This window comes from Macaca thibetana, chromosome 7 (genome assembly GCF_024542745.1).
Source record: "Macaca thibetana thibetana isolate TM-01 chromosome 7, ASM2454274v1, whole genome shotgun sequence".
Lineage (NCBI taxonomy): Eukaryota > Metazoa > Chordata > Mammalia > Primates > Cercopithecidae > Macaca > Macaca thibetana.
In genome coordinates this window covers 152,692,857-152,711,139 of record NC_065584.1, presented here as the reverse complement: position 1 = coordinate 152,711,139, position 18,283 = coordinate 152,692,857, and the positions used below count along the sequence as shown (strand labels likewise).

General features: G+C 35.9%; 1 protein-coding gene across 1 annotated transcript in view; it reads right to left on the bottom strand.

Moving 5' to 3' along the window:
* PIAS1 (protein inhibitor of activated STAT 1) overlaps positions 1-18,283 on the bottom strand; it is a 465,384-nt gene that overhangs the window by 91,300 nt on the left and 355,801 nt on the right. The window contains exon 3 of the mRNA XM_050796302.1: positions 17,257-17,701. Coding sequence (XP_050652259.1) covers positions 17,257-17,701 — 445 coding nt within the window. The remainder of the gene's footprint in view (positions 1-17,256; positions 17,702-18,283) is intronic.

The window sequence follows — 18,283 nt, the reverse complement described above, 5'->3', positions numbered from 1 at the left end:
ATAGAAGGTAGAACTCCCAAATCATTAGAAAATAAAAGAGAAACAAAGTATAATTAATATCACAGAGGTCAGAAAAAAATGAAAAAGAGACAACAAATTAAGATGGTAGAACAAAGACCAAATGTAACATTAGCATAAAAATGAGAGTAAGTTAAATTTTTAGACTAGAGTTTTTAAAAAGCCAGCTACATGCTATTTGTAAGAGAAATCTACCACAATGAGATGTCACTAGGATGACTATATTAAAAAAGACATACAATAACAAGTGTTGGTAAGGATGTGGAGAGAAATGAGAATCCTCATAAATTACTAGTGGAATATAAATGGTACAGCTGCTTTAGAAAACAGTCTGGCAGTTCTTCAAAGGTTAAACAAAGTTACCATATGAGCCAGCATTTCTAGTTCTAGATATTTAACCAAAAGAACTGAAAATGTATATCCACACAAAAAATTATACACGAATATTCATATTAGCCAAAAAGTGGAGACAACTCAGATGCCCATCAACTGATGAATGTATAAACAAAATGTGGTATATCCATATAACAGAATATTACTTGGCCATTAAAAAGAAAGTTTTGGCACATACAACTTTATGAACTTGAAAACATCATTCTAAATGGAAAAAGCCAGTCACAGAAGGTAATATACCATACAATTCCATTTATATGAAACGTCCAAAATAGGAAAATCTATAAAGACAGAGGCGGTATTAGTAGTTCCAGGGGATGATGGGAAGAGGTGGGACTAAAGAGTGATTGATAAAGGGTAGAGAGTCTCTTTTCTGGGTGATGGAAATGTTCTAAAATGGACAGTGATGATGGCTGCACAACTCTGTCGATATAGTAAAACCAATGAATTGTATACTTTAAAGGAATATATTTTATGGTATATGAATTGTATGTCAATAAAGCTATTTTTAAAACAAAAATCATAAAGAACCCAAAAATAACTACCACAAAAGGTTGAAAACAAAAGAACAAAGTTTATGTCCAGGCTGAAAACAAAAGAACAAAGTTTATGTCAGACAAATGCTAACAAAAAGCTTAAAAAAAAAAGGATAATAATACAAAACATGGTAGACTTCAAGGGCAAAAGTCTAAAAACAGAAAAAAAAAATAATCATTTTAGTTTTCCCCCTAAGATCGAAATCAAAGAGGGGTCGGGCAGAGTGGCTCACACCTGTAATCCCAGCTATTTGGGTGGGCAAGGCAGGCGGATCACTTGAGGCTAGGAGTTCAAGACCAGCCTGGCCAACATGGTGAAACCCCATCTCTATTAAAATACGAAAATTAGCTGGGTGTGGTGGTGTGCACCTATAGTCCCAGCTACTCAGAAGGCTGAGGCAGGAAGATCACTTGAGTCCAGGAGGCGGATGTTGCAATGAGCTGAGACCGTGCTACTATACTCCAGCCTGGGCAACAGAATGAGACCCCGTCTCAAAAAAAAAGAAATAAAAATCAAAGAAGAATGTTCACTGTCACCACTATTATTCAACCCTCTATTAGAGTCATAAAGCAATAAGGCAAAGTAAATAAATGGAAGGCAGCAGGCAGATGGTAAAGGAAGAAATAAAAACTGTCCGTTTGCAGAAAACAAGGTAGTCTACGAAGAAATACCCCTCAAATTGACAAAAAACTTCCTAGAACTAAAAGTGAGCTAAGGTCACAAGATATAATCACTCAGAAAAAAAACAAAATATTTAAGTATAGATCTAACAAAACAAGTGTGGGAACTATCTACTGAAAACTATAAAATGCTGATGAATAAAATTTTAAAAAGATCTAAACAAATGGCAAGACATACCATGTTCATATACTGGAAGGCTCAAAATAGAAAAATTATTAATCATCCCTAAATTGATATGCAGGTTTAACGCAATTCCTATCAAAATCCCAGCAAGATTATTTGTAGAGAAAGAGAAGATAATTCTAAAATTTATGTGGAAAGGCAAAAGAACTAGAAGAATATTTAAATGAAGTAAAAGCAATTACTCCACCTAATTTTATGACTTATTACAGAGTCTGACACAGTAATCAAGACCATGTGGTAATGGTGGGAGACAGAAACACTGATCAATGGAACAGAACAGAGGACCCAGAAAGAGACCCACATAGGTATGGACAATGATTTCTGATAAAGATGCAAAAGTAATTCAATGGAGGAGGATGGCCTTTTCAACAAAGGCCTAAGAACAGTTAGATCTCCATAAATGAATCTCAATCTCAATCTCACACCTTATATATAAAAAGTAATAACAAATGGATCACAGATTTAAAGGTAAAATGTGAAAATATAAATTCTCGGGGGGAAAAAATAAATCTTCCAAATCTAAAGTCAGGCAGAGAGGTTTTTGACTTGGCTGGGCACTATGGCTCACGCCCACAATTTCAGTGTTTTGGGAGGCTGAGGTGGGAGGATCACTTGAGGCCAGGAGTATGAGACCAGCTTGGGCAACACAGTGAGATCCCATCTCTACAAAAAGTAAAAAATAAATTAGTTGGGCACGGTGGCACACCCCTGTAGTCTCAACTACTCAGAAGGCTGAGGCCGGAGGATTGCCTGAGCCCAGGAGTTCAAGGTTGCAGTGAGCTATGACCACATGCCACTGCATTCCAGCCTGGGTGACAGAGCAAGTCAAAAAAGCGGGGTGAGTGTGCAAGTGGGGCTCTTAGACTAGAAACCAAAAACACAAATCTAACAAAGAAATCAATAAATTAGACTTCCTCAAAATTAAAGATTTTGTTCTGTGTTAAAAAATCCTATTAAGAAGACAAGCCAGGCGCAGTGGCATGCATCTGTAGTTCCAGCTACTCAGGAGGCTGAGGCAGGAGGGCTACTCGAACCCAGGAATTTGAGATTAAGGTAAACTATAATCACTCTTGTGAACAGCCACTGCACTGCAGCCTGAGCAACACAGTGAGACCCCATGTCAACAACAAACAAGGAAACAAACAAACAAGACAAGCGACACCACGAGAGAAAAGATCTGCAAACCACAAACCCAACGAAGGACTAGAATCTAGAATCTAGAAAGAACTCTGAAAACTCATTAGTTAAAAACAAAACAAAACAAAAAACACTGCAATTAGAAGAGACTAAAGACATAAAAAGATATTTCACTGAAGAGGATATTCAGATGGCAAATAAACAAATAAAAGGGTGTTCAACATCATTAGCTACTAGGGAAATGCAAATCAAAACCACAATGAAGGCCAGCCATGGTGGCTCACACCTGTAATCCTAGCACTTTGGGAGGTTGAGGGGATAAGATCACCTGACTCCAGGAGTTTGAGACCAGCCTGGCCAACATGGTGAAACCCTGTCTCTACAGAAAATACAAAGAATTAGCCAGGTGTGGTGGTGCGTGCCTGTAGTCCTAACTACCTGGGAGGCTTGAGAGGTGAGAGGATCACCTGAGCCAGGGAGGTTGAGGTTGCACGGAAACATGATCGTGCCACTGCCCTCCACCCTGGGTGACAGAGTGAGACCTTGTCTCAAACAAAACAAAACAAAACAAAAACAACAAAACACAAAGAGATATCACTATATTCCTATTAAAATGGCAAAACTAAAAAATAGTGATAACACCAAATGCTGACAAGGATGCAGAAACACTGGATCATTCATACATGTCCGCTAGGAATGTAAAATGATACAGTCACTCTGGAAAATAATTTTGCAGACCTTTTAAAACTAAAACTAGAACTAAAACTACCATACAGCCCAGCAACTGATAACCCTTGGGCATTTACCCCAGAGATATAAAAACTTATTTTCGTACATAAAATTGTATATGAATATTCATAGCAACTTTATTCATTAACAGCCAAACACAGAAAACTATGTGAATGTTCTTCAGTGGGTAAATGTTTAAACAAATGAAAGTACATTATATGGTAGAATACTTCTCAGCCCCCCGCCAAAAAAGGAACAAACTACTGATATACACAGCAACTCGGATGAACCTCTGGGGCTAGAGAGAGTGGGTGAGTTTATCAAAAGGTTAGCAAGACTGAGTCTCGTGGGTGACAGGACAGTTAAGTATCTTTTATTGTGGTAGTAGTTACGTGTGATAAATTTGCACAGAGCTACAAATACACACATGAGTGCAAATACAACTAATAAAAGCTGAAAAGCTCTGTGTACTGTACCAATGTTATGTCCTAGTTTGGATACTGCACTATATTAAGAAAGATGTTAACAATGGAGAAGGCTAGGTGACGAGTACACAGGATGTTCCTATACATTTCTCAACTTCCTACAAATCTATAATTATTTCAAAATCAAAAGGTGGTTTGTTTTTTTTTCCCAAAGAAATACAAGCTACAGACTGGAAGAAAATATTTGCAAACTACATGTCTGACTAAAACTAGTATCTACAACATACAAAGGAACTCTCAAAAGTCAATAGTATAAAAGCAAGTCATTCAATTACAGAATGAGAAAAATATGCACAGACATTTCACCAAAGAGTATAAGTATGTGGACAGATGGCAAATAAGTATGTGGAAAGATGTTCAACATCATTAGTCATTAGGAAAATGTAAGTTAAAATCAAAATGAGTTATCGCTACATACATACTTAAACACCTAAAAATAAAAAAGTGATAATAACAAATATGCTGGCAAAGATAGAGAAAAACTGGACCTCTCATACAATACCAGAAGAAACAGAAAGTGGTACAGCCACTCAGGGAGACAACTTGGTATTTTCTCCCAAAAAAAAAAAAAAAAAAAAAAAAGAAAAAACCCATATACTTACACATATGACCCAGCAATTCCATTCCGGGGCATGTATTTGGAGAAGAAAAAAAAACTTATGTCCATGCAAGCACCTGTACATGAATACTCAAGATAACATTATTTGTGATAGCCAAAAACTGCAAACAACCAAAATGCTCTTAAATAGGCTGAATAGTTAGAGAAACTGTGATATATCCATACCATGAATTACTACTTAGCAATAAAAAGGAACTGATAGCTAACATGCAACACCAATAATAAAAAACACTCAAAAGACAATCACAAGGGAAAAAGTAGTCGCAATTTATATCACAAAGTGCTAAATTTCTTAAGTCTATAAATCAGGGTGAAAAAGCCCAACCACCAAATTTTAAAATGAAAAGTTCAAAGAACTTTGAACAGTTAAAATATATATATACACACACACACATATATATATATATATAGAGAGAGAGAGAGAGAGAGAGTGAGTCACCCCCCAGCCTGGGTGACTAGAGTAAAACTCCGTCTCATAAATAAATAAAATAACAACATGCTTGTATAATAAAAAAAATACGTATTTTTAAAAAACAACAAAAAACTTCACCCTCACCCATAAGAGAAGCGCAAGTTAAAACTATAATGAGTTATAAATTTTCAGCTGATAATTTGGAACGATCAAAAAGTTTAATAACACACTGTATCGTTCAAGGCACAGGAGGAAAAAACAGTCTCTTACAGAGCCTGTAAGATTACAAATTAGCACACACACCTTCCTCTAGAGGGAAATTTGGCAACATCTACAAAAAATATTTAGATGCGCTTTCTATTTCTAGGAATTATAAAACTACTGGCTATATTTAGACAAGTGCATAGTGATATATATTCACAGAATATTCTCTACAGCAATGTTTTCAACAGCAAGAAACTACCCAAATGTCAACCAACAGGGGAATATTTAATAACAGAATCCAACGAATCAACTGCCTACTAAGTAGCTGCTAAAAAAGAATGAGGCAAATATGTTTGTTTGTATGTGCAGGAACTATCTCAGCAAAGATATAAAAAGAACTGAAAGCAACACCTGTGATTGAAATAAGGGTGAGAGAGGGACTTCCTTTTCATTACAAACCCTTTTGTAACTTTTGATTTTTGTATATCAATGTATTACCTATTTAAAAATTTAAAAACAATCAAAAAATTAAATATAATTGACCTTTGAACTACACAGATTTGAACTGTGTGGGTCCATTTATACACAGATTTTCTTCCACCTCTGCCACCTCTTAGACAGTAAGATGAAAATCCTTCTATTACTCCTCCCCTTTAGCCTACTCAATGCAAACATAACAAGTATGAAAACCTTTAAAATGATCCACTTACAGAATAGTAAATATATTTTCTTTCCTTATGATTTTCTTAGTAACGGTTTCTTTTCTCTAGCTTACTGTACTATAAGACTACAGTACACAATACATATACAAAATATGTGTTAATCAACTGTTTATGTTATTGGTAAGGCTTCTGGTAAACAGTAGGTTATAGTAAAGTTTTGGGGACGTCAAAAGTTACATGTGAATTTTTGACTGTTTTTGTTGCGGGGGTGGCATCCCAATCCCCTTGTTGTTCAAGGGTCAACTGTACAATAATTCCATGTTAGCAGAAAAGTATACAATTAGACCAACGGAACAGAATAAGATCTAGAATAACATTCAAAGGAAGTTTTGGGAAAAAAATAAAATTAGAGCTCTATACTCATGTAAATAAAAATAAAATCCAGAATTGATTAAAAAACCCCACAAATGTCGGAACTGGAAAATGTTTTTTACTCCTCTAGGAGGCAGGATAGGTCATCTGGAATCAAACAAAATCCAACAGCTGCTGGTTTAATATATGAAAAGCAATCAGTGTTATACACCATATTAACAGAATAATGGGAAAAACTATACAATCATCTCATCAGATGTTGAAAAAGCATTTAATAAATTACAACATGCAGGCCGGGCGCGGTGGTTCACACCTGTAATCCCAGAACTTTGGGAGGCCAAGGCAGGTGGATCACCTGAGCTCAGGAGTTCGACACCAGCCTGGCCAATGCAGAGAAACCCCATCTCTACTAAAAATATGAAAATTAGCCAGACGTGGTGGTGCGCGCCTGTAGTCCCAGCTACTCGGGAGGCTAAGGCAGAAGAATCACTTGAACCCGGGAGGTGGAGGTTGCAGTGAGCTGAGATCATGCCATTGCACTCCAGCCTAGGTGACAAGAGTAAAACTCTGTCTCAAAAATAAACTAATTAATTACAACATGCTTTTATAATTAAAAAACTCAACAGGAAGGGCATCTATGAAAGACTCCAAAGCTAACATTATACTTAAGGGTGAAAGACAAGATGCTTTTCCTAAGGAACAAGAAAAGAATGTCTACACTTCAAATTCAATGGCATATGAAAAGAGTTTTATATAATGATCAAGTGGGATTTATTCCTGGAATGCAAGGATGGCTCAGTGTATGAAATTCAATATAATACATCACATTAACAGAATGAAAAAAACATTGTTTAAATGTCCATAATACTCAAAGCAATCTACAGATTTAATGTAATCTTTATCAAAATCTCAATGGTATCTTTTACAGAAATAGTAAAAAAAAATCCTAAAGTTCATACAAAATCTCAAGGGACTCCCAAAAGCAAAAACAATCTTGAAAAAGAACAAAACTGCAAGCCTCACACTTCCTGATTTCAAAACATATTACAAAGCTACAGTAATCGAAACAGTGTGGTCTTGCCATAAAGACATATAGACCAATGGAACAGAATAGTGAGCCCAGAAACAAACCCTCACTCATATATAGTCAAATGATCTCTGACAAGGCTGTCAAATCACACAATGGAAAAAGGACAGTCTTCAATTTTTATTCAAAAATACAGTTTCAAAATAAACATTTTAAATAAAATTCTAGGAACTGCAGATTATCCTGAAAGGACATACAGAGATAATAAACTATTTGTTTTTCAACGATTCAGGCTTTTTATTTTCACCTATCTTAAAGTGATTTAATTCTAGTACTACATCCAACATCCAGTTTCTTTTGTACTGTAATATCTCCGTATTTGGCACATCTAAAGCTTACTTACATTTCAGTTTTAATAAATTTAGCCAAGAGTAGTGCCAAAGAATTACAATAACTAATCTCTGCCCAGAGCTATTGGGGTCTGCCGCAAGCACTGTCAGGAATGAAGCAAAGAAAAAGAACGGGCCAGGCATGGTGGCTCACGCCTGGAATCCCAGCACTTTGGGAGGCCGAGGGGGCAGACTGCCTTAGCTCAGGATTTCGGGACCAGCCTGGGCAATACGGTGAAACTCCGTCTCTACTAAAATACAAAAAATGAGCCAGGCATGGCAGTGGGCACCTGTAGTCCCAGCTACTTGGGAGGCTGAGGCAGGAGAATCACTTGAACCTGGGAGGCGGAAGTTGCAGTGAGCCGAGATCCCACCACTGCACTCCAACCTGGGTGACACAGTGAGACTCCGTCTCCAAAAAAAAAAAAAAAAAAAAAAAGAATGGCTTAAAATTATTTGCCAAACACCCAGCTTTGTATCAATAAAACGTCTTTTTAAAAATAAAGAGGGCCGGGCACAGTGGCTCAAGCCTGTAATCCCAGCACTTTGGGAGGCTGAGACGGGCGGATCATGAGGTCAGGAGATCGAGACCATCCTGGCTAACACGGTGAAACCCCGTCTCTACTAAAAAATACAAAAAACTAGCCAGGCGAGGTGGCGGGCGCCTGTAGTCCCAGCTACTTGGGAGGCTGAGGCAGGAAACCCGGGAGGCGGGGCTTGCAGTGAGCTGAGATCCAGCCACTGCACTCCAGCCTGGGCGACAGAGCAAGACTCCGTCTCAAAAAAAAAAAAATAGAAAAAAGAAAGAAAGAAAAAAATGATCCCCCAAAATTAGATTCTCCCTTTGTTAACATTATCCTACCTACCCCATGACAACTATACAAACAAGACTATTACATTAAAATCACCAGATAAAGAGATAGAATATTATCTACAAAGGAATGTACGACTTAGCAGGTAAGTGTTAGATTTCGTTTTGAAGGTCAGAAACCAGGCTGCCAATTAGGAAGAAAAATTTCCAAAGAAACCCACCTACAGAAAAATTAGTGCTCTTGATTTCCCAAAATTCAAGTATAGAGGAGCACAGCTTGTGCTGAATTATTTTAAAAGCAGAGTAGAGGCTGGGCGCGGTGGCTCATGCCTGTAATCCCAGCACTCTGGGCGGCCGAGGCGGGTGGATCACGAGGTCAGGAGATCGAGACCATCCTGACTAACACGATGAAACCCCGTCTCTACTAAAAATACAAAAAATTAGCCGGGCGTAGTGGCGGGCGCCTGTAGTCCCAGCTACTCAGGAGGCTGAGGCAGGAGAATGGCGTGAATCCAGGAGGCGAAGCTTACAGTGAGCCGAGATCGCGCCACTGCACTCCAGCCTGGGCGACAGAGCGAGACTCCGTCTCAAAAAAAAAAAAAAAAAAGCAGAGTAGAATGAATCACAAAACCTTTGAATGCTCTTTCTAATACTTATCAGAGCCTGCGTCCTTGAATTTGCATCACCTGATCTCCAGGCACTGGCTATTAGGCATGTGGAAAAAGGGAAACTCAATTATAAAAAATGAGAAAAGAAGAAAACTGTGAAATATAATCCAATGTCAGAGGAGCCCTTGGCAGAAAACACTGGTAACCAATGTTATTAAGACATAGCAGAAACCTTACCCGCACTGCACAAAACATGATGGATCATTTTAACTATTTAGGAGTGTTAAAGCACCTGTTCCCTTTTTTCCTAAAGCAAAACCCGAGTTTACATAAATATATATATATTTCAAATATTTTCTATAAGTTATTTCTACATCTTCTCAAGCCTAAAAGAGTTGTAAATATCTACATAGAAATATTCTACTTTCAATAGGAAAAAGGGTCAATCTAGTTTTTTTAAATACTAAGACTACACACCCAGCACATCTAGGTTGCAGGTCTTCTCCAGAATTATTGGTATACTGTCCCATGTCAAGTAAGAACAACTGTACCTTTAACAGAGCACTGGAAAATTCAAATATATATAGCCCAGAAAATAGACATTCTTGGTGTTTAATGGAAAAGACTGTTTCATGAACACCAAAATTTAATAGAAGCCAGGCTTAAAAATGAGAAAAATAAAACATGGTTTGTTTAATCACAAATTGAAGGACACCCATGTGGTCAATTTAAATGTTTCTCAATGTTTCAGATTCTTCAGTCTGTAGCATCCAAACACTTTCCAAACAATATTAGGACACTTTCAGAATTTAGGAGGACCAAGAAAAGGCAGTGATCTTTACAGATAATTTCAAAATTTTAAATAATTTTTGGTGAAAAACAGAGACTTAAGGAAAAATGCCTAGGAAATTATTTCATTTTTGTACTCATTATTTACTGTCACTGTGCTCAATGAGAAAAGAAACTGAAGTTCTAAAAGAGACTATAAACATATAACTGTATGATAAAAAACTTAATTTGCTTCTCTACTTTTCCCAATCCTTCCCCTCATTATAACCCTCTCAAAGGGGTAAAAGGGAGCTAAATGATTTCTTTTAAAACGCAACCACAATTATTATCCATGTTGTGCCCCCACAAAATAAACTACTTAAATTATTCTCAGGCAAGAAAACAAAAGAACTAATTTCAATGCCTTCGGGGAGTTTAAGAAGAATGGCGCAAAAGAAATTCAGTAGAAGCCCTCTTAACCGATACTATGATTAACTGATGCTCTCCATTCCCTTTATAGAACATCCAGACCAATGCCCTACCAAGCTAACTGCTTGTGGCCAGTTGACAACTCTACAGTGCTTCTGCACAATTCTGCTCACACCATGTCGTGTGCTTACCAAGAACCAGAGGTTTATTCTCAAACTTGCTTATGTTAGTTGCACTGGTAATTGTAATTACAAAACTGAATTAAATATTACAAAAACTGCTAAAACGCTGTAAAAAGAAAGTTGCTGTTTTCATGAAAACTAAGTTAAATGCTCTGGAAAAACCTGATAAAGCCAAGTTGCTTTTTAAAAAATGCCATTGAAGACAACTATAAAAGATTTTTCCCCATTCGCAACAGATTCTATACTCAAATTTTATCTTCATAAAAGCCTTTAAATCATCTTGCTATAATCTAAATCTGGGAAGTCATCAGTCTCAAAGAAAAGGCCTTGACCTACATCAAAGACTGGCAAATAAATATACATTAAAGCAAGATGTTTAACTTATGTATCTTTTTTTTTTTAATCAATTCACTACTGGTTTCAACTAGATTGGCTAAAAGGAGTATCTTAATCCATTCGGGCAGCTATAACAAAATACCTCAGACTGGATAATTTATAAACAACAGAAATTTATTTCTCACAGTTCTGGAAGCTGGGAAGTCCAAGACAAAGGCATCTGCAGATTTTGTGTCTGGTGAGGCCTGTTCCTCATAGACAGCACCTTTTAGCTGTGTCCTCACAGGGTGAAAGGGGGCAAACAAGTTCCTTGGAGCCTCTTTTATAAGAGCCGTTAATCTCATCCATAAGGACTGTGACATTACCTAATCACCTGCTAAAGGCCCCACCTCTTAATACTATTGCACTGGGAATTAGATTTCAACATATGAATTTGAGAGGGACACATTCAGACCACATCAAGGACGTATTTTATCCTTCAGTAATCAAGTAGAACAACACTGAATTAGAACATTAGAAATAACACTCGTAGTCAGCTGGGTGCGGTGGCTCACACCTGTAATCCTAGAACTTTGGGAGGCTGAGGTTGGTGGACTGCTTTGAGATCAGAAGTTCAAGACAAGCCTGGCCAACATGGCGAAACTCCATCTCTACAAAAAATACACAAATGAGCCGGGCATGGTCATTCCTGCCTGTCGTCCCAGCTACTCAGGAGGCGAGGTGGGAGGATCGCTTGAGCCAGGAAGCTGACGTTGCAGTGAGCCAAGAACGTGCCACTGCACTCTAGCCTGGGCAACAGAGCAAGACCATCTCGGAAAATAAAATAAAATAAAATAACACTCATAGTCAATAATTATTATGCCTCATACCAATCAATGATAAATCTCTAATCCATAAATACATATGATGGGAACTTACTCAGATATACTGCCTAAGATCTTTAAAAACTTTAAAAACTTCAATAAATACATATGATGGGAACTTATTCAGATATACTGCCTAAGATCTTTAAAAACTTGAAAAGACATCACCTGAGAAGGTAAAATTTGACTTCAATCTGATATAAAGCAAACAAGATGAGTCACCATACTTTTAGATGACTACAGATGGCTGACTTAACAATTTTCCGACTTTACGGTGGTAGGAAAACAATAGGTGTTCAGTAGAAATTACTTCGAGTACCTACACAACCATTCTGTTGGTAACAAAACCATTCTGTTTTTCACTTCAGTACGATATTCAATAAATTACATGAGCTATTCAATACTTAATTATGAAACAGGACTTGTGTTAGATGTTATGTCGGCTAATGTAAGTGTTTTAGGCACATTTAAGGTAAGTTAAGCTAACCCATCATGTTTGGTAGGTTAAGTGTATTAAGTGCATTTCTGTCTTAGGATATTTTCAATTTATGATGGATTTACTAGGACATAACCAGAGTAGTATCTGTAGACCAAATGAATGAATGCAAAGCTGTCTGTTCTATACATGTTGGCCTTTGAAATAAGTAAAAATATTAAAAATATTTAAAAGCACTATGTTAAAAATGTATTTTCTATTTGAAAATTTACCTGAGTCAAGGAAGATATAAATAGCTAAACGAGTAACAAATATAAATCTATTAATAGATTTGTTTATACTTAAGTCTGATTCAAATCAAATACTGTATCCTAAAGAACTATTATTTTGTTCACCATGAAAGTATTCTGTTTTTGCCATTATGTTCTAACAAAGCCAATTTAAACAATAGCTATAAACAATATTATAAACTATTTTGAATGATTAGGTATTATTAAAAGATTGAGAGGAAATATCAAATAATTATCTTGTCCCTGAATGGACAAGATATTTTAATCCAAAATTATTTTTCCTTTATATTTTCATAATTATGTACATTTCATAGCTCATCAACACCAATATTGGCACACTAAGCAATAAGGTATTTCAAAAAACCCCTTAACACAGGTGCTCAACATACTATCAAAATTAAAATTTTCTTCCATTATTTATATGGATCCCTCATATATGCAGCTGCCGGGTTAAATAAGCTAGTGAGGGTCTCCTCTCCTTCAAAATGAATCCAGAAATACACACACACACACACACACACACCCCCCCCCATAAATGACTAACAAATGGAACACCACAGAAGTATTTTTAAAGTTTATCTGTAAAGTAAGCACATAATTTCTGTGGATTCTACATCAAACACGACATTTTTGTAATTAGCGGAAAAAAATTGTAATTAAGTATATTAAATTTCAAAGACATCAATTAACCTAACAGATGACAGGATAGGGCAATAAGAGGAAGAATACCATTTTTCCCTACTCTATTTCCCATCCCTATCATAGCCACTGTTTGTAATGAGACAGTGTGGTATGGCTCAGCTGTGTTTGCAAGGTAAAATGGTTAAAATCCACTGAATTAAAATGAAATAAAAGATTCCATCTATTGCATTAAAACTAGTTGAAGAGCTAATAAATGTTTACTGAACAACAACCATGTAACAGGTTCATATCTAGCTATTATGGGGATTTATAGATAAATGCCTCAGAAGCCTTATCATTTTTAACAAAACAAAAACACTTAATAAGAGGTAAATTAAGTGTTATGACAGACTGGGCAACATGATGAGACCTCATCTCTACAAAAAATAAAAACAAAAATTAGCCAGGTGTGGTGGCACACACCTGTGGTCTCAACTACTTGGGAGGCTAAGGTGGGAAAACTGCATGAGCCTGGGAGGTTAAGGCCACAGCAAACCAAGATCTCACCACCGCATTCTAGCCTGGGTGACAGAGCGAGATCTGTCTCAAAAAATAAATAAACAAACAAACAAACAAATAAATAATGATAATAAAATATTCAAGTTGGGTGTGGTGAGAATGAGGCCAAGGTGAGAAGATCACTTGAGTCTAGGAGTTCAAGACCAGCCTGGGCGACACGATGAGACCCTGTCTCTACTAAATATACTAAAATTAGCCAGGTATAGTGGCACACGTCTGTAGTCTCAGCTACCGGGGAGGCTGAGGTGGGAGAATTGTTTCAGCCCGAAAGACAGAGGTTGCAGTGAGCTGAGATTGCACCACTGTGCTCCAGCCTGGGCAACAGAGCAAGACCCTGTCTCAAATAATAAAATAAAATAAAATAAAATAAAATTTTAAAAATAAATGTTATGAGGCCGGGAGCAGTGGCTCACACCTGTAATCCTAGAACTTTGGGAGGCAGAGGTGGGCGGATCAACTAAGGAGTTCAAGACCAGCCTGGCCAGCATGGTGAAACCCTATCTCTACTAAAAATAAAAAATTAGCTGGGCATGGTAGCACGTGCCTGTACGTCCCAGCCACATGGGAGGATGAGGCATGAGAATCGCTTGAACCCAGTGGGGCGGAGGTTGCAGTGAGCCCAGATTGTGCCACTGCACTCCAGCCTGGGCTACAGAGTGGGGCTCTGTTTCAAAAAATTAAAAATAAAAATAAAAAATAAATGTTATGAGAGCATGTGGAGAAAGTGAAATTGATTCTGGCTGTGGAAGAAATATACAGATGAAAGGAGGAAAGCCTAGAAAGATAAATGAAAAAGGTTAAAGAAAAAGAGCATCTGAAATAAGCCTCATAGAAAAAAACAGAATTGAGATAATGACAGGCAAAAGTAAACAATAAATTAAATATCTTACTTTACAACAACCTTTTACTTCACCTCTCAATTCTTACAGTTAATTATGGACAATGAAAAGAATACTTTAATTATGGCTCCAAAATAAAGGCCTTAGAATTATTTTTAATTGATTTAAAGAAATAACAAAATGATTGTAAGAATGAACGAGAATTATCTAAAAAAATGGGAATTATCAGAACTACTGTTTCCATTTTAGTTAGAAATACAAACCATGCATGAAAACATTCAGTTTACATTTGAACATCTTAAAATTTCTTTAAATCTGGTGCTTAAGACCACAACAGAAGGGAAAAAATGAAAAACTAAATGTGCCTGTCCCATTCTGGACTCAGTGATAGCTGTGATCAACTAGCCAGCTGGTGTTCGAAACTATGTTCTTAAAAACTTGATTTTAAATGTATGTATGTTTAGAAAGAAAGAGAATGCTGGAAGCTATTAAATTTTTCAGAAAACATGGTTTTCTAAAAGATTTAAAACAAATGAACCACTGGCAAAAATAATCATTTAGGAAACTAAGTTCTGTGACAAATGTAGCCACTTCATTTACAGAAAAAGTCTTAATAATGTTAAAGAATCTGTAAAAACAGAGCCTTAAAATATACTCAGTCTAAATAAACCCTGAAGACTAATTACATAAAACCTTTTTTCAATAAATATTTTTCACATTCACTAAGCATTCCCCTGCAACAAATATTTATTGAGCCAATAAACTTCCACAGATTACTTTCTGGTGAGATCTTTTTATGCATATTCAAATTGGTCTGTTTTTAATTCTATAACAATGAGATACTGAAAATCTATTTACATACCACTAAGCAATTCTACACCACCTATTCATTTGGTGACTTTCTGTGAATACATACCACAAACAGCAGATTTATTCATGGAAACTGGCATTCAAATCAAATTATCCGTCAATTATTGTTATTTGTGACAGTTATGTTCTATAAAATCACCACAAACACTGAATTTGTGAATATATAATTGCTGCTACTAGGGGAAGTATAAGGTTAGGTTCCTGCAAGCCCCTGGTCACAACGTTTTCATCAACTGATCAATACATAACACATATGTACACATACATATATGTACACATACAGACCATATATAGAGATATATAGATAGATACAGATATGGCCTTTAATTTAAAATGGGAGATAGATAGATATATATATCAGACAGACAAGAAAAGATGCTTATGATATATTATTAAGGGGAAAAAAGGGAAGTTAAACAATACTATGTATATGATTCCTTCTGTAAAAAAACAAGAAACAACTTGCTTGTACTATATATGCATACACACTAAACAGCTAACAAGGAAGGGACTTTGGCAATTCCATTTTTTACAATGAGCATGTATCAGTTTTATAAGCATACAGTAGATTCTCAAAAAATGTTTTCTTATTATGGCCACTTAAAAAATGAAATAATGTGATACAAAACTCATGTTGTTTCAAATGATTCCTATAATCTTCATGTACTCAGGTAAATTCTGCTACATATAATTAAGAACAAACACCTCATATTTCAAACATAGAATTTCAGTAAAACATTTTCAAAATGTTCTCAAAAATTCGCAAAAAATGTTCTCAACACTTGCCAATCCCCCAAACTGAAACATTCAATGATTTGTAACAGGGATTCACAAGCTTTCACTATACGGGTAAATATTTTGCGCTTTGCGGGCACAGATGGTCTCTGTACATATTCTTTGTTTTTCTTTCTTTTTTTTTTTTTTTAATAACTCTTTAGGAATATTTTTCAGATTTCTTAGCTCAGAATCACACAAAAACAGGTCACAGACTGGATTTAGCTTGCCAGCCATAGTATGCCAACAAACCAGCATTTAGAAGTCTGATATTTTAAATATATTACACCAAAGGCGTCAGAGGTCACAACAGTTGAGTTTTATTCTACATTAAGTAAATAAGGTAGCATTATACCAATTAAAATTACAAGTTAATATATTGAATTCTATATGCTAGACTACAAATCAAATGATGTAACAACACAGCAAAATAAATTTCAAGCATTTATATTATATAACTGTAATCAAGAGTGTGCATGTGCATGCTTATAAAGCATGCACTTCTCCACTTGAAAAAAATCAGCTGAAATTTAACTACCACACACATCAAAGCTCAAGTCTCCTTTTACAATCATTAAAACCATTCACTCATTTAAATAATCAAAACTAGTAAGTGACTTGTTTTAGAGATCATCAATCCCTGAAAATTAAGAACTAATCAGAGACTTGTAGTGACTTACTCGCTTTTAATTTTCTAATTTATAAGAGATATTGTAAAATAGTAATCAATCTTCTAAAAGACTCCTCTTTGGAAGTTTATATTCTTGAAACTTTTTAATATTTACTGTGTCAGTAACCATCAATATACTTACTACCTTTTTTCCTCTGAAAGATAGCTTTTATATATTTGATTTTATCTAAATTTGAAAGATCTTCATTATTATCCAGCTGTTACTATCAAATGAAAATTTCATTATGAATAATAAACTGGGTCAAAGTAAAAGTCTAAAATGAAAATTCATCCTGCAAAAGTAACCAAATACCATCATACAATAATCTTACCTAGACTGGTGGGTTTTATCAGTTCATCCAGTAAATCATAAAATGGTAATTTTTGAAGTTTTATATCCGGATGGACTGGGTGAAGAGCTGATGTAAGATGTGGGAGTTCCAGTTCATGTTTAGGTCCCAGAAGAGAAACAGGGAGTAATGGCGATGATGCAGGGTGACCATCGTAAGTGAGCTGTGGAATGGTAGATGGAGACAAAGTTGCTGGCATAGGACTTGAATGTACGTTGGGGATGGACAAGTCTGCAGGCGTCATGATTTTCTGCGGGAACCGCCGCCTATAGAGTTCCTTAATTTTCATTTGTACAGCAGGACTACAGCCAGCCTTTAGCAAATGCAGGGCTTTTGTGAGAAGTTCGTGTTTGCGTCCGTGCTTGTTCCTCCCAGCGTAGCCCAACAGTACTTGGAGTTCAGAAACTCTAAGGCTCATAACCATTTGCTTAGAGAAAAAACAAAATGTAAAACATTAGTATTCCAATAACATAATTTACACTATTAAATGACACTTTATTATAACCCCCTTCCTATGGTTTACTTAAGTAAATAAATGCCAGTTCACTTATAATCCTAATTATTTCAAACTTCAAATTTAATCATTTAACATAAGTAACCAAAAAAATTTAAAATTATTATTCATAAATTGACTTCTACCCTTGGTTATAAGAGATATAGGATAAACTATACACCAGGGAAAACCACACCTCACTTTATTCCACTGTTTTGATGAAACTGTCAGGTATTTATCAAGCACTTATTGAGTCTCCAGGAGAATGTCGAATGCTATGTAGACGGTAAAACATAATGATGTGCCCTCAAGAATATTTTGTTTTCTTGGGGAAAATTATAAGTATATATGAAACAACAAACAGTCCACCTCAAACACCAGATGTAGCCAGGATATCAATAGCTATTATCAAGTGTTACATTCTATACTAACTCTGGAATTTGTAGACTTAAGTTATACCTTTTGTGACCAATTATATATCAGATACTCGATTTGATATTTTCATATGGAATGTCA